This window comes from Salmo trutta, chromosome 1 (genome assembly GCF_901001165.1).
Source record: "Salmo trutta chromosome 1, fSalTru1.1, whole genome shotgun sequence".
NCBI lineage: Eukaryota > Metazoa > Chordata > Actinopteri > Salmoniformes > Salmonidae > Salmo > Salmo trutta.
In genome coordinates, this window is record NC_042957.1 from 61,772,760 (window position 1) to 61,796,285 (window position 23,526).

At 48.8% G+C, this 23,526-nt stretch overlaps 1 protein-coding gene across 3 annotated transcripts in view; it reads right to left on the minus strand.

The window, feature by feature from the left end:
- Window positions 1-23,526, minus strand: part of LOC115204433 (adhesion G protein-coupled receptor L1-like) — a 184,057-nt gene that overhangs the window by 59,390 nt on the left and 101,141 nt on the right. For all 3 annotated transcript variants that reach the window (XM_029770010.1, XM_029770018.1, XM_029769999.1), the window contains exon 4: window positions 21,655-21,764. In XM_029770010.1, the coding sequence (XP_029625870.1) occupies window positions 21,655-21,764 (110 nt within the window). The remainder of the gene's footprint in view (window positions 1-21,654; window positions 21,765-23,526) is intronic.

The following is a 23,526-nucleotide window of genomic DNA, read 5'->3' on the forward strand; positions in this document are numbered from 1 at the left end:
TTACTGTGAGCAGGGACAGGTAGAGTTCCACTCTCCTCTCTACACTCTGCTCTCTACATTTACTGGGAGCAGGGACAGGTTGAGTTCCACTCTGCTCTCTACATTTACTGGAAGCAGGGACAGGTAGAGTTCCACTCTGCTCTCTACACTCCGCTCTCTACATTTACTGGGAGCAGGGACAGGTAGAGTTCCACTCTCCTCTCTACACTCTGCTCTCTACATTTACTGGGAGCAGGGACAGGTTGAGTTCCACTCTGCTCTCTACATTTACTGGGAGCAGGGACAGGTAGAGTTCCACTCTGCTCTCTACACTCTGCTCTCTACATTTACTGGGAGCAGGGACAGGTAGAGTTCCACTCTCCTCTCTACACTCTCCTCTCTACATTTACTGGGAGCAAGGACAGGTAGAGTTCCACTCTGCTCTCTACACTCTGCTCTCTACATTTACTGGGAGCAGGGACAGGTAGAGTTCCACTCTCCTCTCTACACTCTCCTCTCTACATTTACTGGGAGCAGGGACAGGTAGAGTTCCACTCTGCTCTCTACATTTACTGGGAGCAGGGGCAGGTAGAGTTCCACTCTGCTCTCTACATTTACTGGGAGCAGGGACAGGTAGAGTTCCACTCTCCTCTCTACACTCCACTCTCTACATTTACTGGGAGCAGGGACAGGTATAGTTCCACTCTGCTCTCTACATTTACTGGGAGCAGGGACAGGAAGAGTTCCACTCTACTCTCTGCAATCTGCTCTCTACATTTACTGGGAGCAGAGACAGGTAGAGTTCCACTCTGCTCTCTACATTTACTGGAAGCAGGGACAGGTAGAGTTCCACTCTCCTCTCTACACTCTCCTCTCTACATTTACTGGGAGCAGGGACAGGTAGAGTTCCACTCTGCTCTCTACATTTACTGGGAGCAGGGACAGGTAGAGTTCCACTCTGCTCTCTACACTCCGCTCTCTACATTTACTGTGAGCAGGGACAGGTAGAGTTCCACTCTCCTCTCTACACTCTGCTCTCTACATTTACTGGGAGCAGGGACAGGTAGAGTTCCACTCTGCTCTCTACACTCTGCTCTATACATTTACTGTGAGCAGGGACAGGTAGAGTTCCACTCTCCTCTCTACACTCTGCTCTCTACATTTACTGGGAGCAGGGACAGGTAGAGTTCAACTCTCCTCTCTACACTCTGCTCTCTACATTTACTGGAAGCAGGGACAGGTAGAGTTCCACTCTCCTCTCTACACTCTCCTCTCTACATTTACTGGGAGCAGGGACAGGTAGAGTTCCACTCTGCTCTCTACACTCTGCTCTCTACATTTACTGGGAGCAGGGACAGGTAGAGTTCCACTCTCCTCTCTACACTCCGCTCAATACATTTACTGAGAGCAGGGACAGGTAGAGTTCCACTCTCCTCTCTACACTCTGCTCTCTACATTTACTGGGAGCAGGGACAGGTAGAGTTCCACTCTCCTCTCTACACTCTGCTCTCTACATTTACTGGGAGCAGGGACAGGTAAAGTTCCACTCTCCTTTCTACACTCTGCTCTCTACATTTACTGGGAGCAGGGACAGGTAGAGTTCCACTATGCTCTCTACACTCTGCTCTATACATTTACTGTGAGCAGGGACAGGTAGAGTTCCACTCTCCTCTCTACACTCTGCTCTCTACATTTACTGGGAGCAGGGACAGGTAGAGTTCCACTCTGCTCTCTACATTTAATGGGGGCAGGGACAGGTAGAGTTCCACTCTGCTCTCTACATTTACTGGGAGCAGGGACAGGTAGAGTTCCACTCTGCTCTCTACACTCTGCTCTCTACATTTACTGGGAGCAGGGACAGGTAGAGTTCCACTCTGCTCTCTACACTCTGCTCTCTACATTTACTGGGAGCAGGGACAGGTAGAGTTCCACTCCGCTCTCTACATTTACTGGGAGCAGGGACAGGTAGAGTTCCACTCTGCTCTCTACATTTACTGGGAGCAGGGGCAGGTAGAGTTCCACTCTGCTCTCTACATTTACTGGGAGCAGGGACAGGTAGAGTTCCACTCTCCTCTCTACACTCTGCTCTCTACATTTACTGGGAGCAGGGACAGGTAGAGTTCCACTCTGCTCTCTACACTCTGCTCTCTACATTTACTGTGAGCAGGGACAGGTAGAGTTCCACTCTCCTTTCTACACTCTGCTCTCTACATTTACTGGGAGCAGGGATAGGTAGAGTTCCACTCTGCTCTCTACATTTACTGGGAGCAGGGACAGGTAGAGTTCCACTCTCCTCTCTACACTCTGCTCTCTACATTTACTGGGAGCAGGGACAGGTAGAGTTCCACTCTCCTCTCTACACTCTGCTCTCTACATTTACTGGAAGCAGGGACAGGTAGAGTTCCACTCTGCTCTCTACATTTACTGGGAAAAGGGACAGGTAGAGGTCCACTCTCCTCTCTACACTCTGCTCTCTACATTTACTGGGAGCAGGGACAGGTAGAGTTCCACTCTCCTCTCTACGTTTACTGGGAGCAGGGACAGGTAGAGTTCCACTCTCCTCTCTACACTCTGCTCTCTACATTTACTGGGAGCAGAGACAGGTAGAGTTCCACTCTGCTCTCTACATTTACTGGGAGCAGGGACATGTAGAGTTCCACTCTCCTCTCTACGTTTACTGGGAGCAGAGACAGGTAGAGTTCCACTCTGCTCTCTACGTTTACTGGGAGCAGAGACAGGTAGAGTTCCACTCTGCTCTCTACGTTTACTGGGAGCAGGGACAGGTAGAGTTCCACTCTCCTCTCTACATTTACTGAGAGCAGGGACAGGTAGAGTTCCACTCTCCTTTCTACACTCTGCTCTCTACATTTACTGGGAGTAGGGACAGGTAGAGTTCCACTCTGCTCTCTACACTCTGCTCTATACATTTACTGGGAGCAGGGACAGGTAGAGTTCCACTCTCCTCTCTACACTCTGCAATCTACATTTACTGGGAGCAGGGACAGGTAGAGTTCCACTCTCCTCTCTACACTCTACGTTTACTGGGAGCAGGGACAGGTAGAGTTCTACTCTCCTCTCTACACTCTGCTCTCTACATTTACTGGGAGCAGGGACAGGTAGATCTCACTCTCCTCTCTACACTATGCTCTCTAAATTTACAGGGAGCAGGGACAGGTAAAGTTCCACTCTGCTCTCTACATTTACTGGAAGCAGGGACAGGTAGAGTTCCACTCTGCTCTCTACATTTACTGGGAGCAGGGACAGGTAGAGTTCCACTCTCCTCTCTACACTCTGCTCTCTACATTTACTGGGAGCAGGGACAGGTAGAGTTCCACTCTGCTCTCTACATTTACTGGGAGCAGGGACATGTAGAGTTCCACTCTGCTCTCTACATTTACTGGGAAAAGGGACAGGTAGAGTTCAACTCTCCTCTCTACACTCTGCTCTCTACATTTACTGGAAGCAGGGACAGGTAGAGTTCCACTCTCCTCTCTACACTCTGCTCTCTACATTTACTGGGAAAAGGGACAGGTAGAGTTCCACTCTACTCTCTACACTCTGCTCTCTACATTTACTGGAAGCAGGGACAGGTAGAGTTCCACTCTACTCTCTACACTCTGCTCTATACATTTACTGTGAGCAGGGACAGGTAGAGTTCCACTCTGCTCTCTACATTTACTGGGAGCAGGGACAGGTAGAGTTCCACTCTCCTCTCTACACTCTGCTCTCTACATTTACTGGGAGCAGGGACAGGTAGAGTTCCACTCTCCTCTCTACACTCTGCTCTCTACATTTACTGGAAGTAGGGACAGGTAGAGTTCCACTCTGCTCTCTACATTTACTGGGAAAAGGGACAGGTAGAGTTCCACTCTCCTCTCTACACTCTGCTCTCTACATTTACTGGGAGCAGGGACAGGTAGAGTTCCACTCTCCTCTCTGCACTCTGCTCTCTACATTTACTGGGAGCAGGGACAGGTAGAGTTCCACTCTGCTCTCTACATTTACTGGGAGCAGGGACAGGTAGATTTCCACTCTGCTCTCTACATTTACTGGGAGCAGGGACATGTAGAGTTCCACTCTGCTCTCTACATTTACTGGGAGCAGGGACAGGTAGAGTTCCACTCTGCTCTCTACGTTTACTGGGAGCAGGGACAGGTAGAGTTCCACTCTGCTCTCTACGTTTACTGGGAGCAGAGACAGGTAGAGTTCCACTCTCCTCTCTACACTCCACTCTCTACATTTACTGGGAGCAGGGACAGGTAGAGTTCCACTCTGCTCTCTACACTCCGCTCTCTACATTTACTGTGAGCAGGGACAGGTAGAGTTCCACTCTCCTCTCTGCACTCTGCTCTCTACATTTACTGGGAGCAGGGACAGGTAGAGTTCCACTCTGCTCTCTACATTTACTGGGAGCAGGGACATGTAGAGTTCCACTCTGCTCTCTACACTCTGCTCTCTACATTTACTGGGAGCAGGGACAGGTAGAGTTCCACTCTCCTCTCTGCACTCTGCTCTCTACATTTACTGGGAGCAGGGACAGGTAGAGTTCCACTCTGCTTTCTACATTTACTGGGAGCAGGGACATGTAGAGTTCCACTCTGCTCTCTACATTTACTGGGAGCAGGGACAGGTAGAGTTTCACTCTGCTCTCTACGTTTACTGGGAGCAGGGACAGGTAGAGTTCCACTCTGCTCTCTACGTTTACTGGGAGCAGAGACAGGTAGAGTTCCACTCTCCTCTCTACACTCCACTCTCTACATTTACTGGGAGCAGGGACAGGTAGAGTTCCACTCTCCTCTCTACACTCTGCTCTCTACATTTACTGGGAGCAGGGACAGGTAGAGTTCCACTCTCCTCTCTACACTCTACATTTACTGGGAGCAGGGACAGGTAGAGTTGCACTCTCCTCTCTAACCTCTGCTCTCTACATTTACTGGGAGCAGGGACAGGTAGAGTTCCACTCTCCTCTCTACACTCTACATTTACTGGGAGCAGGGACAGGTAGAGTTCTACTCTCCTCTCCACACTCTGCTCTCTACATTTACTGGGAGCAGGGACAGGTAGAGTTCCACTCTCCTCTCTACACTCTGCTCTCTACATTTACTGGGAGCAGGGACAGGTAGAGTTCCACTCTCCTCTCTGCACTCTGCTCTCTACATTTACTGGGAGCAGGGACATGTAGAGTTCCACTCTGCTCTCTACATTTACTGGGAGCAGGGACAGGTAGAGTTCCACTCTCCTCTCTGCACTCCGCTCTCTACATTTACTGGGAGCAGGGACAGGTAGAGTTCCACTCTGCTCTCTACATTTACTGGGAGCAGGGACATGTAGAGTTCCACTCTGCTCTCTACATTTACTGGGAGCAGGGACAGGTAGAGTTTCACTCTGCTCTCTACGTTTACTGGGAGCAGGGACAGGTAGAGTTCCACTCTGCTCTCTACGTTTACTGGGAGCAGAGACAGGTAGAGTTCCACTCTCCTCTCTACACTCCACTCTCTACATTTACTGGGAGCAGGGACAGGTAGAGTTCCACTCTCCTCTCTACACTCTGCTCTCTACATTTACTGGGAGCAGGGACAGGTAGAGTTCCACTCTCCTCTCTAACCTCTGCTCTCTACATTTACTGGGAGCAGGGACAGGTAGAGTTCCACTCTCCTCTCTACACTCTACATTTACTGGGAGCAGGGACAGGTAGAGTTCTACTCTCCTCTCCACACTCTGCTCTCTACATTTACTGGGAGCAGGGACAGGTAGATCTCACTCTCCTCTCTACACTCTGCTCTATACATTTACTGGGAGCAGGGACAGGTAGAGTTCCACTCTCCTTTCTACACTCTGCTCTCTACATTTACTGGGAGCAGGGACAGGTAGAGTTCCACTCTGCTCTCTACACTCTGCTCTATACATTTACTGTGAGCAGGGACAGGTAGAGTTCCACTCTCCTCTCTACACTCTGCTCTCTACATTTACTGGGAGCAGGGACAGGTAGAGTTCCACTCTCCTCTCTACACTCTGCTCTCTACATTTACTGGGAGCAGGGACGGGTAGAGTTCCACTCTGCTCTCTACATTTAATGGGGGCAGGGACAGGTAGAGTTCCACTCTGCTCTCTACATTTACTGGAAGCAGGGACAGGTAGAGTTCCACTCTCCTCTCTACACTCTCCTCTCTACATTTACCGGGAGCAGGGACAGGTAGAGTTCCACTCTCCTCTCTACACTCTGCTCTCTACATTTACTGGGAGCAGGGACAGGTAGAGTTCCACTCTGCTCTCTACACTCTGCGCTCTACATTTACTGGGAGCAGGGACAGGTAGAGTTCCACTCTGCTCTCTACACTCTGCTCTCTACATTTACTGGGAGCAGGGACAGGTAGAGTTCCACTCTGCTCTCTACATTTACTGGGAGCAGGGGCAGGTAGAGTTCCACTCTGCTCTCTACATTTACTGGGAGCAGGGACAGGTAGAGTTCCACTCTGCTCTCTACACTCTGCTCTCTACATTTACTGGGAGCAGGGACAGGTAGAGTTCCACTCTGCTCTCTACACTCTGCTCTCTACATTTACTGTGAGCAGGGACAGGTAGAGATCCACTCTGCTCTCTACATTTACTGGAAGCAGGGACAGGTAGAGTTCCACTCTCCTCTCTACACTCTGCTCTCTACATTTACTGGGAGCAGGGACAGGTAGAGTTCCACTCTCCTCTCTACACTCTGCTCTCTACATTTACTGGAAGCAGGGACAGGTAGAGTTCCACTCTGCTCTCTACATTTACTAGGAAAAGGGACAGGTAGAGGTCCACTCTCCTCTCTACACTCTGCTCTCTACATTTACTGGGAGCAGGGACAGGTAGAGTTCCACTCTCCTCTCTACACTCTGCTCACTACATTTACTGGGAGCAGAGACAGGTAGAGTTCCACTCTCCTCTCTACGTTTACTGGGAGCAGAGACAGGTAGAGTTCCACTCTGCTCTCTACGTTTACTGGGAGCAGGGACAGGTAGAGTTCCACTCTCCTCTCTACATTTACTGAGAGCAGGGACAGGTAGAGTTCCACTCTCCTTTCTACACTCTGCTCTCTACATTTCCTGGGAGCAGGGACAGGTAGAGTTCCACTCTGCTCTCTACATTTACTGGGAGCAGGGGCAGGTAGAGTTCCACTCTGCTCTCTACATTTACTGGGAGCAGGGACAGGTAGAGTTCCACTCTGCTCTCTACACTCTGCTCTCTACATTTACTGGGAGCAGGGACAGGTAGAGTTCCACTCTGCTCTCTACACTCTGCTCTCTACATTTACTGTGAGCAGGGACAGGTAGAGTTCCACTCTGCTCTCTACATTTACTGGGAGCAGGGGCAGGTAGAGTTCCACTCTGCTCTCTACACTCTGCTCTCTACATTTACTGGGAGCAGGGACAGGTAGAGTTCCACTCTGCTCTCTACACTCTGCTCTCTACATTTACTGGGAGCAGGGACAGGTAGAGTTCCACTCTCCTCTCTACACTCTGCTCACTACATTTACTGGGAGCAGAGACAGGTAGAGTTCCACTCTCCTCTCTACGTTTACTGGGAGCAGAGACAGGTAGAGTTCCACTCTGCTCTCTACGTTTACTGGGAGCAGGGACAGGTAGAGTTCCACTCTCCTCTCTACATTTACTGAGAGCAGGGACAGGTAGAGTTCCACTCTCCTTTCTACACTCTGCTCTCTACATTTACTGGGAGCAGGGGCAGGTAGAGTTCCACTCTGCTCTCTACATTTACTGGGAGCAGGTGACAGGTAGAGTTCCACTCTGCTCTCTACACTCTGCTCTCTACATTTACTGGGAGCAGGGACAGGTAGAGTTCCACTCTGCTCTCTACACTCTGCTCTCTACATTTACTGGGAGCAGGGACAGGTAGAGTTCCACTCTCCTCTCTACACTCTGCTCACTACATTTACTGGGAGCAGAGACAGGTAGAGTTCCACTCTCCTCTCTACGTTTACTGGGAGCAGAGACAGGTAGAGTTCCACTCTGCTCTCTACGTTTACTGGGAGCAGGGACAGGTAGAGTTCCACTCTCCTCTCTACATTTACTGAGAGCAGGGACAGGTAGAGTTCCACTCTCCTTTCTACACTCTGCTCTCTACATTTCCTGGGAGCAGGGACAGGTAGAGTTCCACTCTGCTCTCTACATTTACTGGGAGCAGGGGCAGGTAGAGTTCCACTCTGCTCTCTACATTTACTGGGAGCAGGGACAGGTAGAGTTCCACTCTGCTCTCTACACTCTGCTCTCTACATTTACTGGGAGCAGGGACAGGTAGAGTTCCACTCTGCTCTCTACACTCTGCTCTCTACATTTACTGGAAGCAGGGACAGGTAGAGTTCCACTCTGCTCTCTACATTTACTAGGAAAAGGGACAGGTAGAGGTCCACTCTCCTCTCTACACTCTGCTCTCTACATTTACTGGGAGCAGGGACAGGTAGAGTTCCACTCTCCTCTCTACACTCTGCTCACTACATTTACTGGGAGCAGAGACAGGTAGAGTTCCACTCTCCTCTCTACGTTTACTGGGAGCAGAGACAGGTAGAGTTCCACTCTGCTCTCTACGTTTACTGGGAGCAGGGACAGGTAGAGTTCCACTCTCCTCTCTACATTTACTGAGAGCAGGGACAGGTAGAGTTCCACTCTCCTTTCTACACTCTGCTCTCTACATTTCCTGGGAGCAGGGACAGGTAGAGTTCCACTCTGCTCTCTACATTTACTGGGAGCAGGGGCAGGTAGAGTTCCACTCTGCTCTCTACATTTACTGGGAGCAGGGACAGGTAGAGTTCCACTCTGCTCTCTACACTCTGCTCTCTACATTTACTGGGAGCAGGGACAGGTAGAGTTCCACTCTGCTCTCTACACTCTGCTCTCTACATTTACTGTGAGCAGGGACAGGTAGAGTTCCACTCTGCTCTCTACATTTACTGGGAGCAGGGGCAGGTAGAGTTCCACTCTGCTCTCTACATTTACTGGGAGCAGGTGACAGGTAGAGTTCCACTCTGCTCTCTACACTCTGCTCTCTACATTTACTGGGAGCAGGGACAGGTAGAGTTCCACTCTGCTCTCTACACTCTGCTCTCTACATTTACTGGGAGCAGGGACAGGTAGAGTTCCACTCTGCTCTCTACACTCTGCGCTCTACATTTACTGGGAGCAGGGACAGGTAGAGTTCCACTCTGCTCTCTACACTCTGCTCTCTACATTTACTGGGAGCAGGGACAGGTAGAGTTCCACTCTGCTCTCTACATTTACTGGGAGCAGGGGCAGGTAGAGTTCCACTCTGCTCTCTACACTCTGCTCTCTACGTTTACTGGGAGCAGGGACAGGTAGAGTTCCACTCTCCTCTCTACATTTACTGAGAGCAGGGACAGGTAGAGTTCCACTCTCCTTTCTACACTCTGCTCTCTACATTTCCTGGGAGCAGGGACAGGTAGAGTTCCACTCTGCTCTCTACATTTACTGGGAGCAGGGGCAGGTAGAGTTCCACTCTGCTCTCTACATTTACTGGGAGCAGGGACAGGTAGAGTTCCACTCTGCTCTCTACACTCTGCTCTCTACATTTACTGGGAGCAGGGACAGGTAGAGTTCCACTCTGCTCTCTACACTCTGCTCTCTACATTTACTGGAAGCAGGGACAGGTAGAGTTCCACTCTGCTCTCTACATTTACTAGGAAAAGGGACAGGTAGAGGTCCACTCTCCTCTCTACACTCTGCTCTCTACATTTACTGGGAGCAGGGACAGGTAGAGTTCCACTCTCCTCTCTACACTCTGCTCACTACATTTACTGGGAGCAGAGACAGGTAGAGTTCCACTCTCCTCTCTACGTTTACTGGGAGCAGAGACAGGTAGAGTTCCACTCTGCTCTCTACGTTTACTGGGAGCAGGGACAGGTAGAGTTCCACTCTCCTCTCTACATTTACTGAGAGCAGGGACAGGTAGAGTTCCACTCTCCTTTCTACACTCTGCTCTCTACATTTCCTGGGAGCAGGGACAGGTAGAGTTCCACTCTGCTCTCTACATTTACTGGGAGCAGGGGCAGGTAGAGTTCCACTCTGCTCTCTACATTTACTGGGAGCAGGGACAGGTAGAGTTCCACTCTGCTCTCTACACTCTGCTCTCTACATTTACTGGGAGCAGGGACAGGTAGAGTTCCACTCTGCTCTCTACACTCTGCTCTCTACATTTACTGTGAGCAGGGACAGGTAGAGTTCCACTCTGCTCTCTACATTTACTGGGAGCAGGGGCAGGTAGAGTTCCACTCTGCTCTCTACATTTACTGGGAGCAGGTGACAGGTAGAGTTCCACTCTGCTCTCTACACTCTGCTCTCTACATTTACTGGGAGCAGGGACAGGTAGAGTTCCACTCTGCTCTCTACACTCTGCTCTCTACATTTACTGGGAGCAGGGACAGGTAGAGTTCCACTCTGCTCTCTACACTCTGCGCTCTACATTTACTGGGAGCAGGGACAGGTAGAGTTCCACTCTGCTCTCTACACTCTGCTCTCTACATTTACTGGGAGCAGGGACAGGTAGAGTTCCACTCTGCTCTCTACATTTACTGGGAGCAGGGGCAGGTAGAGTTCCACTCTGCTCTCTACATTTACTGGGAGCAGGGACAGGTAGAGTTCCACTCTGCTCTCTACATTTACTGGGAGCAGGTGACAGGTAGAGTTCCACTCTGCTCTCTACACTCTGCTCTCTACATTTACTGGGAGCAGGGACAGGTAGAGTTCCACTCTGCTCTCTACACTCTGCTCTCTACATTTACTGGGAGCAGGGACAGGTAGAGTTCCACTCTGCTCTCTACACTCTGCTCTCTACATTTACTGGGAGCAGGGACAGGTAGAGTTCCACTCTGCTCTCTACACTCTGCTCTCTACATTTACTGGGAGCAGGGACAGGTAGAGTTCCACTCTGCTCTCTACACTCTGCTCTCTACATTTACTGGGAGCAGGGACAGGTAGAGTTCCACTCTGCTCTCTACATTTACTGGAAGCAGGGACAGGTAGAGTTCCACTCTCCTCTCTACACTCTGCTCTCTACATTTACTGGGAGCAGGGACAGGTTGAGTTCCACTCTCCTCTCTACACTCTGCTCTCTACATTTACTGGGAGCAGGGACAGGTAGAGTTCCACTCTGCTCTCTACATTTACTGGAAGCAGGGACAGGTAGAGTTCCACTCTCCTCTCTACACTCTGCTCTCTACATTTACTGGAAGCAGGGACAGGTAGAGTTCCACTCTCCTCTCTACACTCTGCTCTCTACATTTACTGGAAGCAGGGACAGGTAGAGTTCCACTCTGCTCTCTACATTTACTGGGAAAAGGGACAGGTAGAGGTCCACTCTCCTCTCTACACTCTGCTCTCTACATTTACTGGGAGCAGGGACAGGTAGAGTTCCACTCTCCTCTCTACGTTTACTGGGAGCAGGGACAGGTAGAGTTCCACTCTCCTCTCTACACTCTGCTCTCTACATTTACTGGGAGCAGAGACAGGTAGAGTTCCACTCTGCTCTCTACATTTACTGGGAGCAGGGACATGTAGAGTTCCACTCTCCTCTCTACGTTTACTGGGAGCAGAGACAGGTAGAGTTCCACTCTGCTCTCTACGTTTACTGGGAGCAGAGACAGGTAGAGTTCCACTCTGCTCTCTACGTTTACTGGGAGCAGGGACAGGTAGAGTTCCACTCTGCTCTCTACGTTTACTGGGAGCAGAGACAGGTAGAGTTCCACTCTGCTCTCTACGTTTACTGGGAGCAGGGACAGGTAGAGTTCCAATCTCCTCTCTACATTTACTGAGAGCAGGGACAGGTAGAGTTCCACTCTCCTTTCTACACTCTGCTCTCTACATTTCCTGGGAGCAGGGACAGGTAGAGTTCCACTCTGCTCTCTACATTTACTGGGAGCAGGGGCAGGTAGAGTTCCACTCTGCTCTCTACATTTACTGGGAGCAGGGACAGGTAGAGTTCCACTCTGCTCTCTACACTCTGCTCTCTACATTTACTGGGAGCAGGGACAGGTAGAGTTCCACTCTGCTCTCTACACTCTGCTCTCTACATTTACTGTGAGCAGGGACAGGTAGAGTTCCACTCTGCTCTCTACATTTACTGGGAGCAGGGGCAGGTAGAGTTCCACTCTGCTCTCTACATTTACTGGGAGCAGGGACAGGTAGAGTTCCACTCTGCTCTCTACACTCTGCTCTCTACATTTACTGGGAGCAGGGACAGGTAGAGTTCCACTCTGCTCTCTACACTCTGCTCTCTACATTTACTGGGAGCAGGGACAGGTAGAGTTCCACTCTGCTCTCTACACTCTGCTCTCTACATTTACTGGGAGCAGGGACAGGTAGAGTTCCACTCTGCTCTCTACATTTACTGGAAGCAGGGACAGGTAGAGTTCCACTCTCCTCTCTACACTCTGCTCTCTACATTTACTGGGAGCAGGGACAGGTTGAGTTCCACTCTCCTCTCTACACTCTGCTCTCTACATTTACTGGGAGCAGGGAGAGGTAGAGTTCCACTCTGCTCTCTACATTTACTGGAAGCAGGGACAGGTAGAGTTCCACTCTCCTCTCTACACTCTGCTCTCTACATTTACTGGAAGCAGGGACAGGTAGAGTTCCACTCTCCTCTCTACACTCTGCTCTCTACATTTACTGGAAGCAGGGACAGGTAGAGTTCCACTCTGCTCTCTACATTTACTGGGAAAAGGGACAGGTAGAGGTCCACTCTCCTCTCTACACTCTGCTCTCTACATTTACTGGGAGCAGGGACAGGTAGAGTTCCACTCTCCTCTCTACGTTTACTGGGAGCAGGGACAGGTAGAGTTCCACTCTCCTCTCTACACTCTGCTCTCTACATTTACTGGGAGCAGAGACAGGTAGAGTTCCACTCTGCTCTCTACATTTACTGGGAGCAGGGACATGTAGAGTTCCACTCTCCTCTCTACGTTTACTGGGAGCAGAGACAGGTAGAGTTCCACTCTGCTCTCTACGTTTACTGGGAGCAGAGACAGGTAGAGTTCCACTCTGCTCTCTACACTCTGCTCTCTACATTTACTGTGAGCAGGGACAGGTAGAGTTCCACTCTCCTTTCTACACTCTGCTCTCTACATTTACTGGGAGCAGGGACAGGTAGAGTTCCACTCTGCTCTCTACATTTACTGGAAGCAGGGACAGGTAGAGTTCCACTCTCCTCTATACACTCTGCTCTCTACATTTACTGGGAGCAGGGACAGGTTGAGTTCCACTCTCCTCTCTACACTCTGCTCTCTACATTTACTGGGAGCAGGGACAGGTAGAGTTCCACTCTGCTCTCTACATTTACTGGAAGCAGGGACAGGTAGAGTTCCACTCTCCTCTCTACACTCTGCTCTCTACATTTACTGGAAGCAGGGACAGGTAGAGTTCCACTCTCCTCTCTACACTCTGCTCTCTACATTTACTGGAAGCAGGGACAGGTAGAGTTCCACTCTGCTCTCTACATTTACTGGGAAAAGGGACAGGTAGAGGTCCACTCTCCTCTCTACACTCTGCTCTCTACATTTACTGGGAGCAGGGACAGGTAGAGTTCCACTCTCCTCTCTACGTTTACTGGGAGCAGGGACAGGTAGAGATCCACTCTGCTCTCTACGTTTACTGGGTGCAGAGACAGGTAGAGTTCCACTCTGCTCTCTACGTTTACTGGGAGCAGGGACAGGTAGAGTTCCACTCTCCTCTCTACACTCTGCTCTCTACATTTACTGGGAGCAGGGACAGGTAGAGTTCCACTCTCCTCTCTACACTCTGCTCTCTACATTTACTGGGAGCAGAGACAGGTAGAGTTCCACTCTGCTCTCTACATTTACTGGGAGCAGGGACATGTAGAGTTCCACTCTCCTCTCTACGTTTACTGGGAGCAGAGACAGGTAGAGTTCCACTCTGCTCTCTACGTTTACTGGGAGCAGGGACAGGTAGAGTTCCACTCTGCTCTCTACGTTTACTGGGAGCAGAGACAGGTAGAGTTCCACTCTCCTCTCTACATTTACTGAGAGCAGGGACAGGTAGAGTTCCACTCTCCTTTCTACACTCTGCTCTCTACATTTACTGGGAGCAGGGACAGGTAGAGTTCCACTCTGCTCTCTACACTCTGCTCTATACATTTACTGTGAGCAGGGACAGGTAGAGTTCCACTCTCCTCTCTACATTTACTGAGAGCAGGGACAGGTAGAGTTCCACTCTCCTCTCTACACTCTGCAATCTACATTTACTGGGAGCAGGGACAGGTAGAGTTCCACTCTCCTCTCTACACTCTACATTTACTGGGAGCAGGGACAGGTAGAGTTCTACTCTCCTCTCTACACTCTGCTCTCTACATTTACTGGGAGCAGGGACAGGTAGATCTCACTCTCCTCTCTACACTCTGCTCTCTAAATTTACAGGGAGCAGGGACAGGTAAAGTTCCACTCTGATCTCTACATTTACTGGAAGCAGGGACAGGTAGAGTTCTACTCTCCTCTCTACACTCTGCTCTCTACATTTACTGGGAGCAGGGACAGGTAGATCTCACTCTCCTCTCTACACTCTGCTCTCTAAATTTACAGGGAGCAGGGACAGGTAAAGTTCCACTCTGCTCTCTACATTTACTGGAAGCAGGGACAGGTAGAGTTCCACTCTCCTCTCTACACTCTGCTCTCTACATTTACTGGGAAAAGGGACAGGTAGAGTTCCACTCTACTCTCTACACTCTGCTCTCTACATTTACTGGAAGCAGGGACAGGTAGAGTTCCACTCTGCTCTCTACATTTACTGGGAAAAGGGACAGGTAGAGTTCCACTCTCCTCTCTACACTCTGCTCTCTACATTTACTGTGAGCAGGGACAGGTAGAGTTCCACTCTCCTCTCTACACTCTGCTCTCTACATTTACTGGAAGTAGGGACAGGTAGAGTTCCACTCTGCTCTCTACATTTACTGGGAAAAGGGACAGGTAGAGTTCCACTCTCCTCTCTACACTCTGCTCTCTACATTTACTGGGAGCAGGGACAGGTAGAGTTCCACTCTGCTCTCTACATTTACTGGGAGCAGGGACATGTAGAGTTCCACTCTGCTCTCTACATTTACTGGGAGCAGGGACAGGTAGAGTTCCACTCTGCTCTCTGCACTCTGCTCTCTACATTTACTGGGAGCAGGGACAGGTAGAGTTCCACTCTGCTCTCTACATTTACTGGGAGCAGGGACATGTAGAGTTCCACTCTGCTCTCTACATTTACTGGGAGCAGGGACAGGTAGAGTTCCACTCTGCTCTCTACGTTTACTGGGAGCAGGGACAGGTAGAGTTCCACTCTGCTCTCTACGTTTACTGGGAGCAGGGACAGGTAGAGTTCCACTCTGCTCTCTACATTTAATGGGGGCAGGGACAGGTAGAGTTCCACTCTCCTCTCTGCACTCTGCTCTCTACATTTACTGGGAGCAGGGACAGGTAGAGTTCCACTCTGCTCTCTACATTTACTGTGAGCAGGGACAGGTAGAGTTCCACTCTCCTCTCTACACTCTGCTCTATACATTTACTGGGAGCAGGGACAGGTAGAGTTCCATTCTCCTCTCTACACTCCGCTCTCTACATTTACTGTGAGCAGGGACAGGTAGAGTTCCACTCTCCTCTCTACACTCCACTCTCTACATTTACTGGGAGCAGGGACAGGTAGAGTTCCACTCTGCTCTCTACATTCCGCTCTCTACATTTACTGTGAGCAGGGACAGGTAGAGTTCCACTCTGCTCTCTACACTCTGCTCTCTACATTTACTGGGAGCAGGGACAGGTAGAGTTCCACTCTGCTCTCTACACTCTCCTCTCTACATTTACTGGGAGCAGGGACAGGTAGAGTTCCACTCTCCTCTCTACACTCTGCTCTCTACATTTACTGGGAGCAGGGACAGGTAGAGTTCCACTCTGCTCTCTACATTTCCTGGTCGCAGGGACAGGTAGAGTTCCACTCTCCTCTCTACATTTACTGGGAGCAGGGACAGGTATAGTTACACTCTGCTCTCTACATTTACTGGGAGCAGGAACAGGTGGAGTTCCACTCTGCTCTCTACACTCTGCTCTCTACATTTACTGGTAACAGGGACAGGTAGAGTTCCACTCTCCTCTCTACACTCTGCTCTCTACATTTACTGGGAGCAGGGACAGGTAGAGTTCCACTCTCCTCTCTACATTTACTGGGAGCAGGGACAGGTAGAGTTCCACTCTGCTGTCTACATGAACTGGGAGCAGGGACAGGTAGAGTTCAACTATACTCTCTGCACTCTGCTCTCTACATTTACTGGGAGCAGGGACAGGTAGAGTTCTACTCTCCTCTCTGCACTCTACATTTACTGGGAGCAGGGACAGGTAGAGTTCCACTCTGCTCTCTACATTTACTGGGAGCAGGGACAGGTAGAGTTCCACTCTGCTGTCTACATGAACTGGGAGCAGGGACAGGTAGAGTTCCACTCTGCTCTCTACATTTACTGGGAGAAGGGACAGGTAGAGTTTCACTGTCCTCTCTACACTCTGCGCTCTACATTTACTGTGAGCAGGGACAGGTAGAGTTACACTCTGCTCTCTACATTTACTGGGAGCAGGAACAGGTGGAGTTCCACTCTGCTCTCTACACTCTGCTCTCTACATTTACTGGTAACAGGGACAGGTAGAGTTCCACTCTGCTCTCTACATTTACTGGGACTAGGGACAGGTAGAGTTCCACTCTGCTGTCTACATGAACTGGGAGCAGGGACAGGTAGAGTTCAACTATACTCTCTGCACTCTGCTCTCTACATTTACTGGGAGCAGGGACAGGTAGAGTTCCACTCTGCTGTCTACATGAACTGGGAGCAGGGACAGGTAGAGTTCCACTCTCCTCTCTGCACTCTACATTTACTGGGAGCAGGGACAGGTAGAGTTCCACTCTGCTCTCTACATTTACTGGGAGCAGGGACAGGTAGAGTTCCACTCTGCTCTCTACATTTACTGGGAGCAGGGACAGGTAGAGTTCCACTCTGCTCTCTACATTTACTGGGAGAAGGGACAGGTAGAGTTTCACTGTCCTCTCTACACTCTGCGCTCTACATTTACTGTGAGCAGGGACAGGTAGAGTTCCACTCTCCTCTCTACACTCTGCTCTCTACATTTACTGGGAGCAGGGACAGGTAGAGTTCCACTCTCCTCTCTACACTCTGCTCTCTACATTTACTGGGAGCAGGGACAGGTAGAGTTCCACTCTGCTCTCTACATTTACTGGGAGCAGGGACAGGTAGAGTTCCACTCTGCTCTCTACACTCTGCTCTCTACATTATCTATGAGCAGGGACAGGTAGAGTTCCACTCTCCTCTCTATACTCTGCTCTCTACATTTACTGGGAGCAGGGACAGGTAGAGTTCCACTCTCCTCTCTACACTCTGCTCTCTACATTTACTGGGAGCAGGGACAGGTAGAGTTCCACTCTGCTCTCTACATTTACTGTGAGCAGGGACAGGTAGAGTTCCACTCTCCTCTCTACACTCTCCTCTCTACATTTATTGGGAGCAGGGACAGATAGAGTTCCACTCTCCTCTCTACACTCTCCTCTCTACATTTACTGGGAGCAGGGGCAGGTAGAGTTCCACTCTGCTCTCTACATTTACTGGGAGCAGGGACAGGTAGAGTTCCACTCTCCTCTCTACACTCTGCTCTCTACATTTACTGGGAGCAGGGACAGGTAGAGTTCCACTCTGCTCTCTACACTCTGCTCTCTACACTTACATGGGTTCCTACAGCCTTCGTTAGCAACAGTTGTAGACGAACGTTAAGGGCCTTCCCAACAACCCAGAGAAAAAGAACATAGAGAAATATTAGGAAAGGAATAACACCTTGTAATACAAGTACCAATAAACACACAATGAGTAACAATAACTTGGCTATATACACAAGGTACCATTACCTAGTCGATGTGAAGGGATACGAGGTAATTGAGGTAGATATGTACATATAACTAGGAATAAAGTGACTAGGCAACATGATATGAATCTACTGTGGTGTAGGATTTGTACTCCAGGAAATATATATATAGTATAGTATAGTGTTGTTTAATGATGTGTGGTGAACTAGGAAATACATATAGTGTGTAGTATAGTATGGTATAATATAGTATAGTTTATACAGTACACTCAGTGTGTCAATAGAAGCCAGTTCTAAAGCAAGCCTTGACAGAGTGAATCTGTGGCTCTGTCACAACAGTTTGTCTTGCTCTGTTCTGCCCAGTGAAGACAAAGTGATGTCTCTGTAAGGGCTTGCAGGGTTTTTGGCACTGTGAGATATGACTTGACTTGTTAGCTGTTGTTATGTTCTGCTGGCATGCTCACACATCCTAACACACATCCTAACACACACACTAACACACACACTAACACAGACACTAACACACACACTGGCCGCCTCATCTGAGCTCATCTGACAGTGCTGTGTCGACTCAGCTGCTTCGCCTGTCACCTCCACGTTTCAGGTGGCTGGTAACACAAAGCACTGTGTGACACGCACACCGAGGACCCTGTCACACACACACTTGCACGCAAACACCCATACACACACACATGCACACTTGTCATGCCTGCACGCATCATGCCAGCTGCCAACAGCGGCCCTTTAAACACCATCCCTCTATCCCTAACCCCTATCCCTCACCCGTTAAGTAGAACCAAACAAACAAACATATGTCACCCATAAAGACACCAAAACACCCTGCATTCCCAGTGAGCCATGAAAGATGGGGCATTACCAGAGCGATTAGTAGCAGCAAATTCAATTAATCTCTGCAGAGGAAGAGGGGTAGAGAGCGGGAGGGATGGTACCCCCCTCTCCTGGTAATTAATAGAAGCCCAGTTAGTTGCCACTAGGTTTGGGATGAGATGACCCTCTCCTGGTAATTAATAGAAGCCCAGTTAGTTGCCACTAGGTTTGGGATGAGATGACCCTCTCCTGGTAATTAATAGAAGCCCAGTTAGTTGCCACTAGGTTTGGGATGAGATGACCCTCTCCTGGTAATTAATAGAAGCCCAGTTAGTTGCCACTAGGTTTGGGATGAGATGACCCTCTCCTGGTAATTAATAGAAGCCCAGTTAGTTGCCACTAGGTTTGGGATGAGATGACCCTCTCCTGGTAATTAATAGAAGCCCAGTTAGTTGCCACTAGGTTTGGGATGAGGAGGACTGAGTCTAATTCACTCAGGATCTATTTATATTCTGGTGGCAGAGCCCGACAACACGTAACGTGGTGCGTCGGAATGCGGCGCGGGTTTTTGAGAACTAACGTGTATGTGTGTGTGTTTGCAAGTCTGGTCTGGCCCACAGCCCATCCCCGAGGGAGAGGAGAAGACTGACGGAGGACTGTTCTAATTGGCTCAACTTTCTCACTTCAGACAGCCAAGACTTTTCATTACGACACGATCAGGTTCCAATTTTCTCATAACCCCCTCCACCCTTCAGATCCAATAAACAAGCTTCTTTAATAGGAGACGGGAATAGGAAAAATGCAAGTCAGCAGCTATTTAATCATCACTTTCAATTGGCTCCTGTGTGCAGTCAGAGGGAAATGTCTGGTCTGGAATAAGAGAGAATAAGAGAGGACGGAAGAGGAAACTATTTATTTATAACCCAGGACCAGATCACCACCTAACAACAAAACAACACCAGAGGAGAGCCACATCAAGTAGAACATAGCAACCAGGGGCCAGCCAACCTGACCACCACAACAAGTCAACTCACATCTCAGGGCTACATTCAGAGAGAGAGATGATAGAGGAGACTGAAAGAGGACATGATCTCACCCAAAGGCTGCAGGGCAAAAGAGAGAGAGAAGAAGAAAGATAACACAGACTAGAAAATCTTCCCCAACAGCAAAGGTCACAGTTATAACTTTTACTGTTGCGATGGTAACAGGACTCAACCCTGAACTACAGTATATATCTAGAGGCAGGTTAGCTGAGGGCCTGTGAGCGCCGAGCAGAGGAGGGTCAGAGTTCATCGTAATCTTAAGGGGGCACAGCCAGCCAGGAAGGACTGCTCCCCTAGAGGCCTGGAGGCCATGCTGCACTTTGTGTTGCACTTGGACAGTTGAAAGTGGAATGTTGGGACAACTCCTACAGGTGACAGTGGAGTGTTGGGACAACTCCTACAACCTGCAAAGAAAAAAGAAAGCGACAGCGGAAGATAAAGAGAGGGATGGAAAGAGATGAGATCAACGGAGAGAGTTAAAGAAATGTGGCAATGGATAAAGAGTAGAATATAAAGAGTTGTAGAACGACATGAAACAAAGAGAGAGAAGATTGACAGAGAAGGAGAGATGAAAAAAGGCGATATTGACATTGAGATATGTTGAGAGGAAGAGAGGAGTGTAAGAATTCAGAGAAGCGGTCAGGGAGTTGTTGATGTCGGTTTTGCTTTCTTCAGTTCCTGTACTCACGGCTCCCTGAAGGAAAAAACATAGACATTCACCCACAAAGTATCTCTTACCCACCTCTTCTCTTCATCCCTCCCATAGTCATCAATCAAGCCCCTCCCCCACACACACACCACACTTCTGTCTCTTCCCAGTGGAGGGGGGATGAGGCGGCAGCCCCCCTGGAATACTCCTGCACAGTGAGAGGATCAATGCTGAGAGTAATAGTACATGAGGAGGAGGAGGGGACACTGTCTGAGCAGAGATTTTCACATGACTGAAGCTCCACACAACACCAGAATCCTCACCCTGTCTGCCTGTGTTCTTGTGTGTGTGCATGCTTTAAGGTTTGAGTGAGAGTGTGTGAGAGACAGTGTGTGATGTGGGTGCGTGTTTCTGCGTGTGTTTGTGTATGTGTGTGTGTGTTTGTTTTTGTGTTTGCGTGTGTATGAGCAACAGAGCGCATGCGTAATGTGTGTGTACGTGTGTGTGTATGTCACATCTGCCACAGAGATGTAAGCAGCACCCGAGGAAGCCGGCAGCCAGTTACCATGGGGATATTGAAATGTGCACATCTTTAGGGTCATGTGGTCTAAAATAAGCCCTTTGCTGTTTGTGTTAACATTCCCATTGTGGCATGATGACACAGACACACTCTCCTGCCTCCCAGTCTCACTGCGGCCAATTTTCATTGTTATTGGAAATCATAGGGACTACTAAGGTGTTGGCACCAGATAAAGCAAACTAGCAGGCCCAGGGGTCAACGTGTGTGTGTGAGTGTGATGGTGTGTGTTACCGCTATGATCGGCAATAAAGGCTGACCCCTCGCTGTACTCGCTGTATGAAGTGCTTATCTGCCATGGTGTTTGTGGAGCACCTTCCCCGTGTGAAAATCTCTCTCAGCCTCTGGAGCGTTGCACTGTCGATGGAGAAAAAGGGTTTAGTGCTGTGTGCGTGTAGGTGTGTGTGTGTAGGTGTGTGTGTGTGTGTGTGTGTAAGAGAGAGAGAGAGCAAGAGCGAGAGAGCAATGTGTGTCTGTCTGGTCTGGTCTTGGTCTGTCTGTTTGTGTGTGTGGCTGAGTGTGTGAGAGAGAGAGTCTGTGTGTGTGTTGGTGTGAATGCCAGTCAGTTGTTGAGAGGGCTGAGAGGGGTTAGGTGGGGAGAAGGGGGATGGGGATGGGGGGGTGGGGAAGGGGGTGAGGGGTGTGGGAGATGGGGGGTCTGGGTACTCACTGTAGGGGACACACTCGTACTGTATCTCCAGGTACTTGTAGGTCCCTGGGCAGGGGTCTGGGAACACATCGGACCCTGCCACCACCACACACTGGGTACGGTTATTACACCTGTCCCACAGAGAGAGAGAGAGAGAGAGAGATAGAGGGAGAGAGAGAGAGAGAGAGAGAGAGAGAGAGAAAGGGGAGAGAGAGAACATCAAAAGAACACAAAATTCAACATACAAATTAGGATCTGGCTAAAAATACTTGAATCAGTTATAGAACCCATTGCCCTTTATGGTTGTGAGGTCTGGGGTCCGCTCACCAACCAAGAATTCACAAAATGGGACAAACTCCAAATTGAGACTGCATGCAGAATTCTGCAAAAATATCCTCTGTGTACAACGTAAAACACAAAATAATGCATGCAGAGTAGAATTAGGCCGATACCCAGTAATTTTGAAAATCCAGAAAAGAGCCGTTAAATTCTACAACCACCTAAAATGAAACAATTCCCAAACCTTCCATAACAAAGCCATCACCTACAGAGAGATGAACCTGGAGAAGAGCAAGCTGGTCCTGGGGCTCTGTTCACAAACACACCCCACAGAGCCCCAGGACAGCAACACAATTAGGACCAACCAAATCATGAGAATACAAAAAATATAATTACTTGACACATTGGAAATAATTTACAAAAAAAACTAGAACGCTATTGGACCCTAAACAGAGAGTACACAGCGTCAGAATACCTGACCACTGTGACTGACCCAAAATTAAGGAAAACTTTGACTATGTACAGACTCAGTGAGCATAGCCTTGCTATTGAGAAAGGCTGCCCACCGAAGGCAGACCTGGCTCTCAAGAGAAGACAGACTATGTGCACACTGCCCACAAAATGAGGTGGAAACTGAGCTGCACTTCCTAACCTCCTACCAAATGTATGACCATATTAGAAACACATATTTCCCTCAGATTACCTAGACTCACAAAGAATTTGAAAACAAATCCAATTTTGATAAACTCCAATATTTATTGGGTGAAATACCACAGCATATTTCAACACAAGAAAAGGGCAACCATTATTAATACAACCTATTTGTATGTTTATTTATTTTCCCTTTTGTACTTTTTGCACATCATTACAACACTGTATAAATACATAATATGACATTTGAGTGTAATGTTTACTGTTGATTTTGTATTGTTTATTTAACTTTTGTTTATTATCTATTTCACTTGCTTTGGCAATGAAAACATATGTTTCCCCGGCCAATAAAGCCCCTTAGGGATCCTCCCTTTTTAAAAAACCTAAAATGACATACCCAAATCTAACTGCCTATAGCTCAGGACCTGAAGCAAGGATATGCATATTCTTGATACCATTTGAAAAGAAACACTTTGAAGTTTGTGTAAATGTGAAATGAATGTAGGAAAATATAACACATTAGATCTGGTAAAAGATAATACAAAGAAAAAAAACACGCGTTTAAAAACAAAATTGTACCATCATCTTTGAAATGCAAGAGAAAGGCCATAATGTATTATTCCAGCCCAGGTGAAATTTAGATTTTAGCCACTTGATGGCAGCAGTGTATGTGCAAAGTGTTAAACTGATCCAATGAACCATTGCATTTCTGGTCAAATTTTGTGTCAACACTGCCCAAATGTGCCTAATTGGTTTATTAATAACTTTTGAAGTTCATAACTGTGCACTCTCCTCAAACAATAGTATGGTATTCTTTCACTGTAATAGCTACTGTAAATTGGACAGTGCAGTTAGATTAACAAGAATTTAAGCTTTCTGCCAATATCAGATATGTCTATGTCCTGGGAAATGTTATTGTTACTTACAACCTCATGCTAATTGCATTAGCCTATGTTAGCTCAA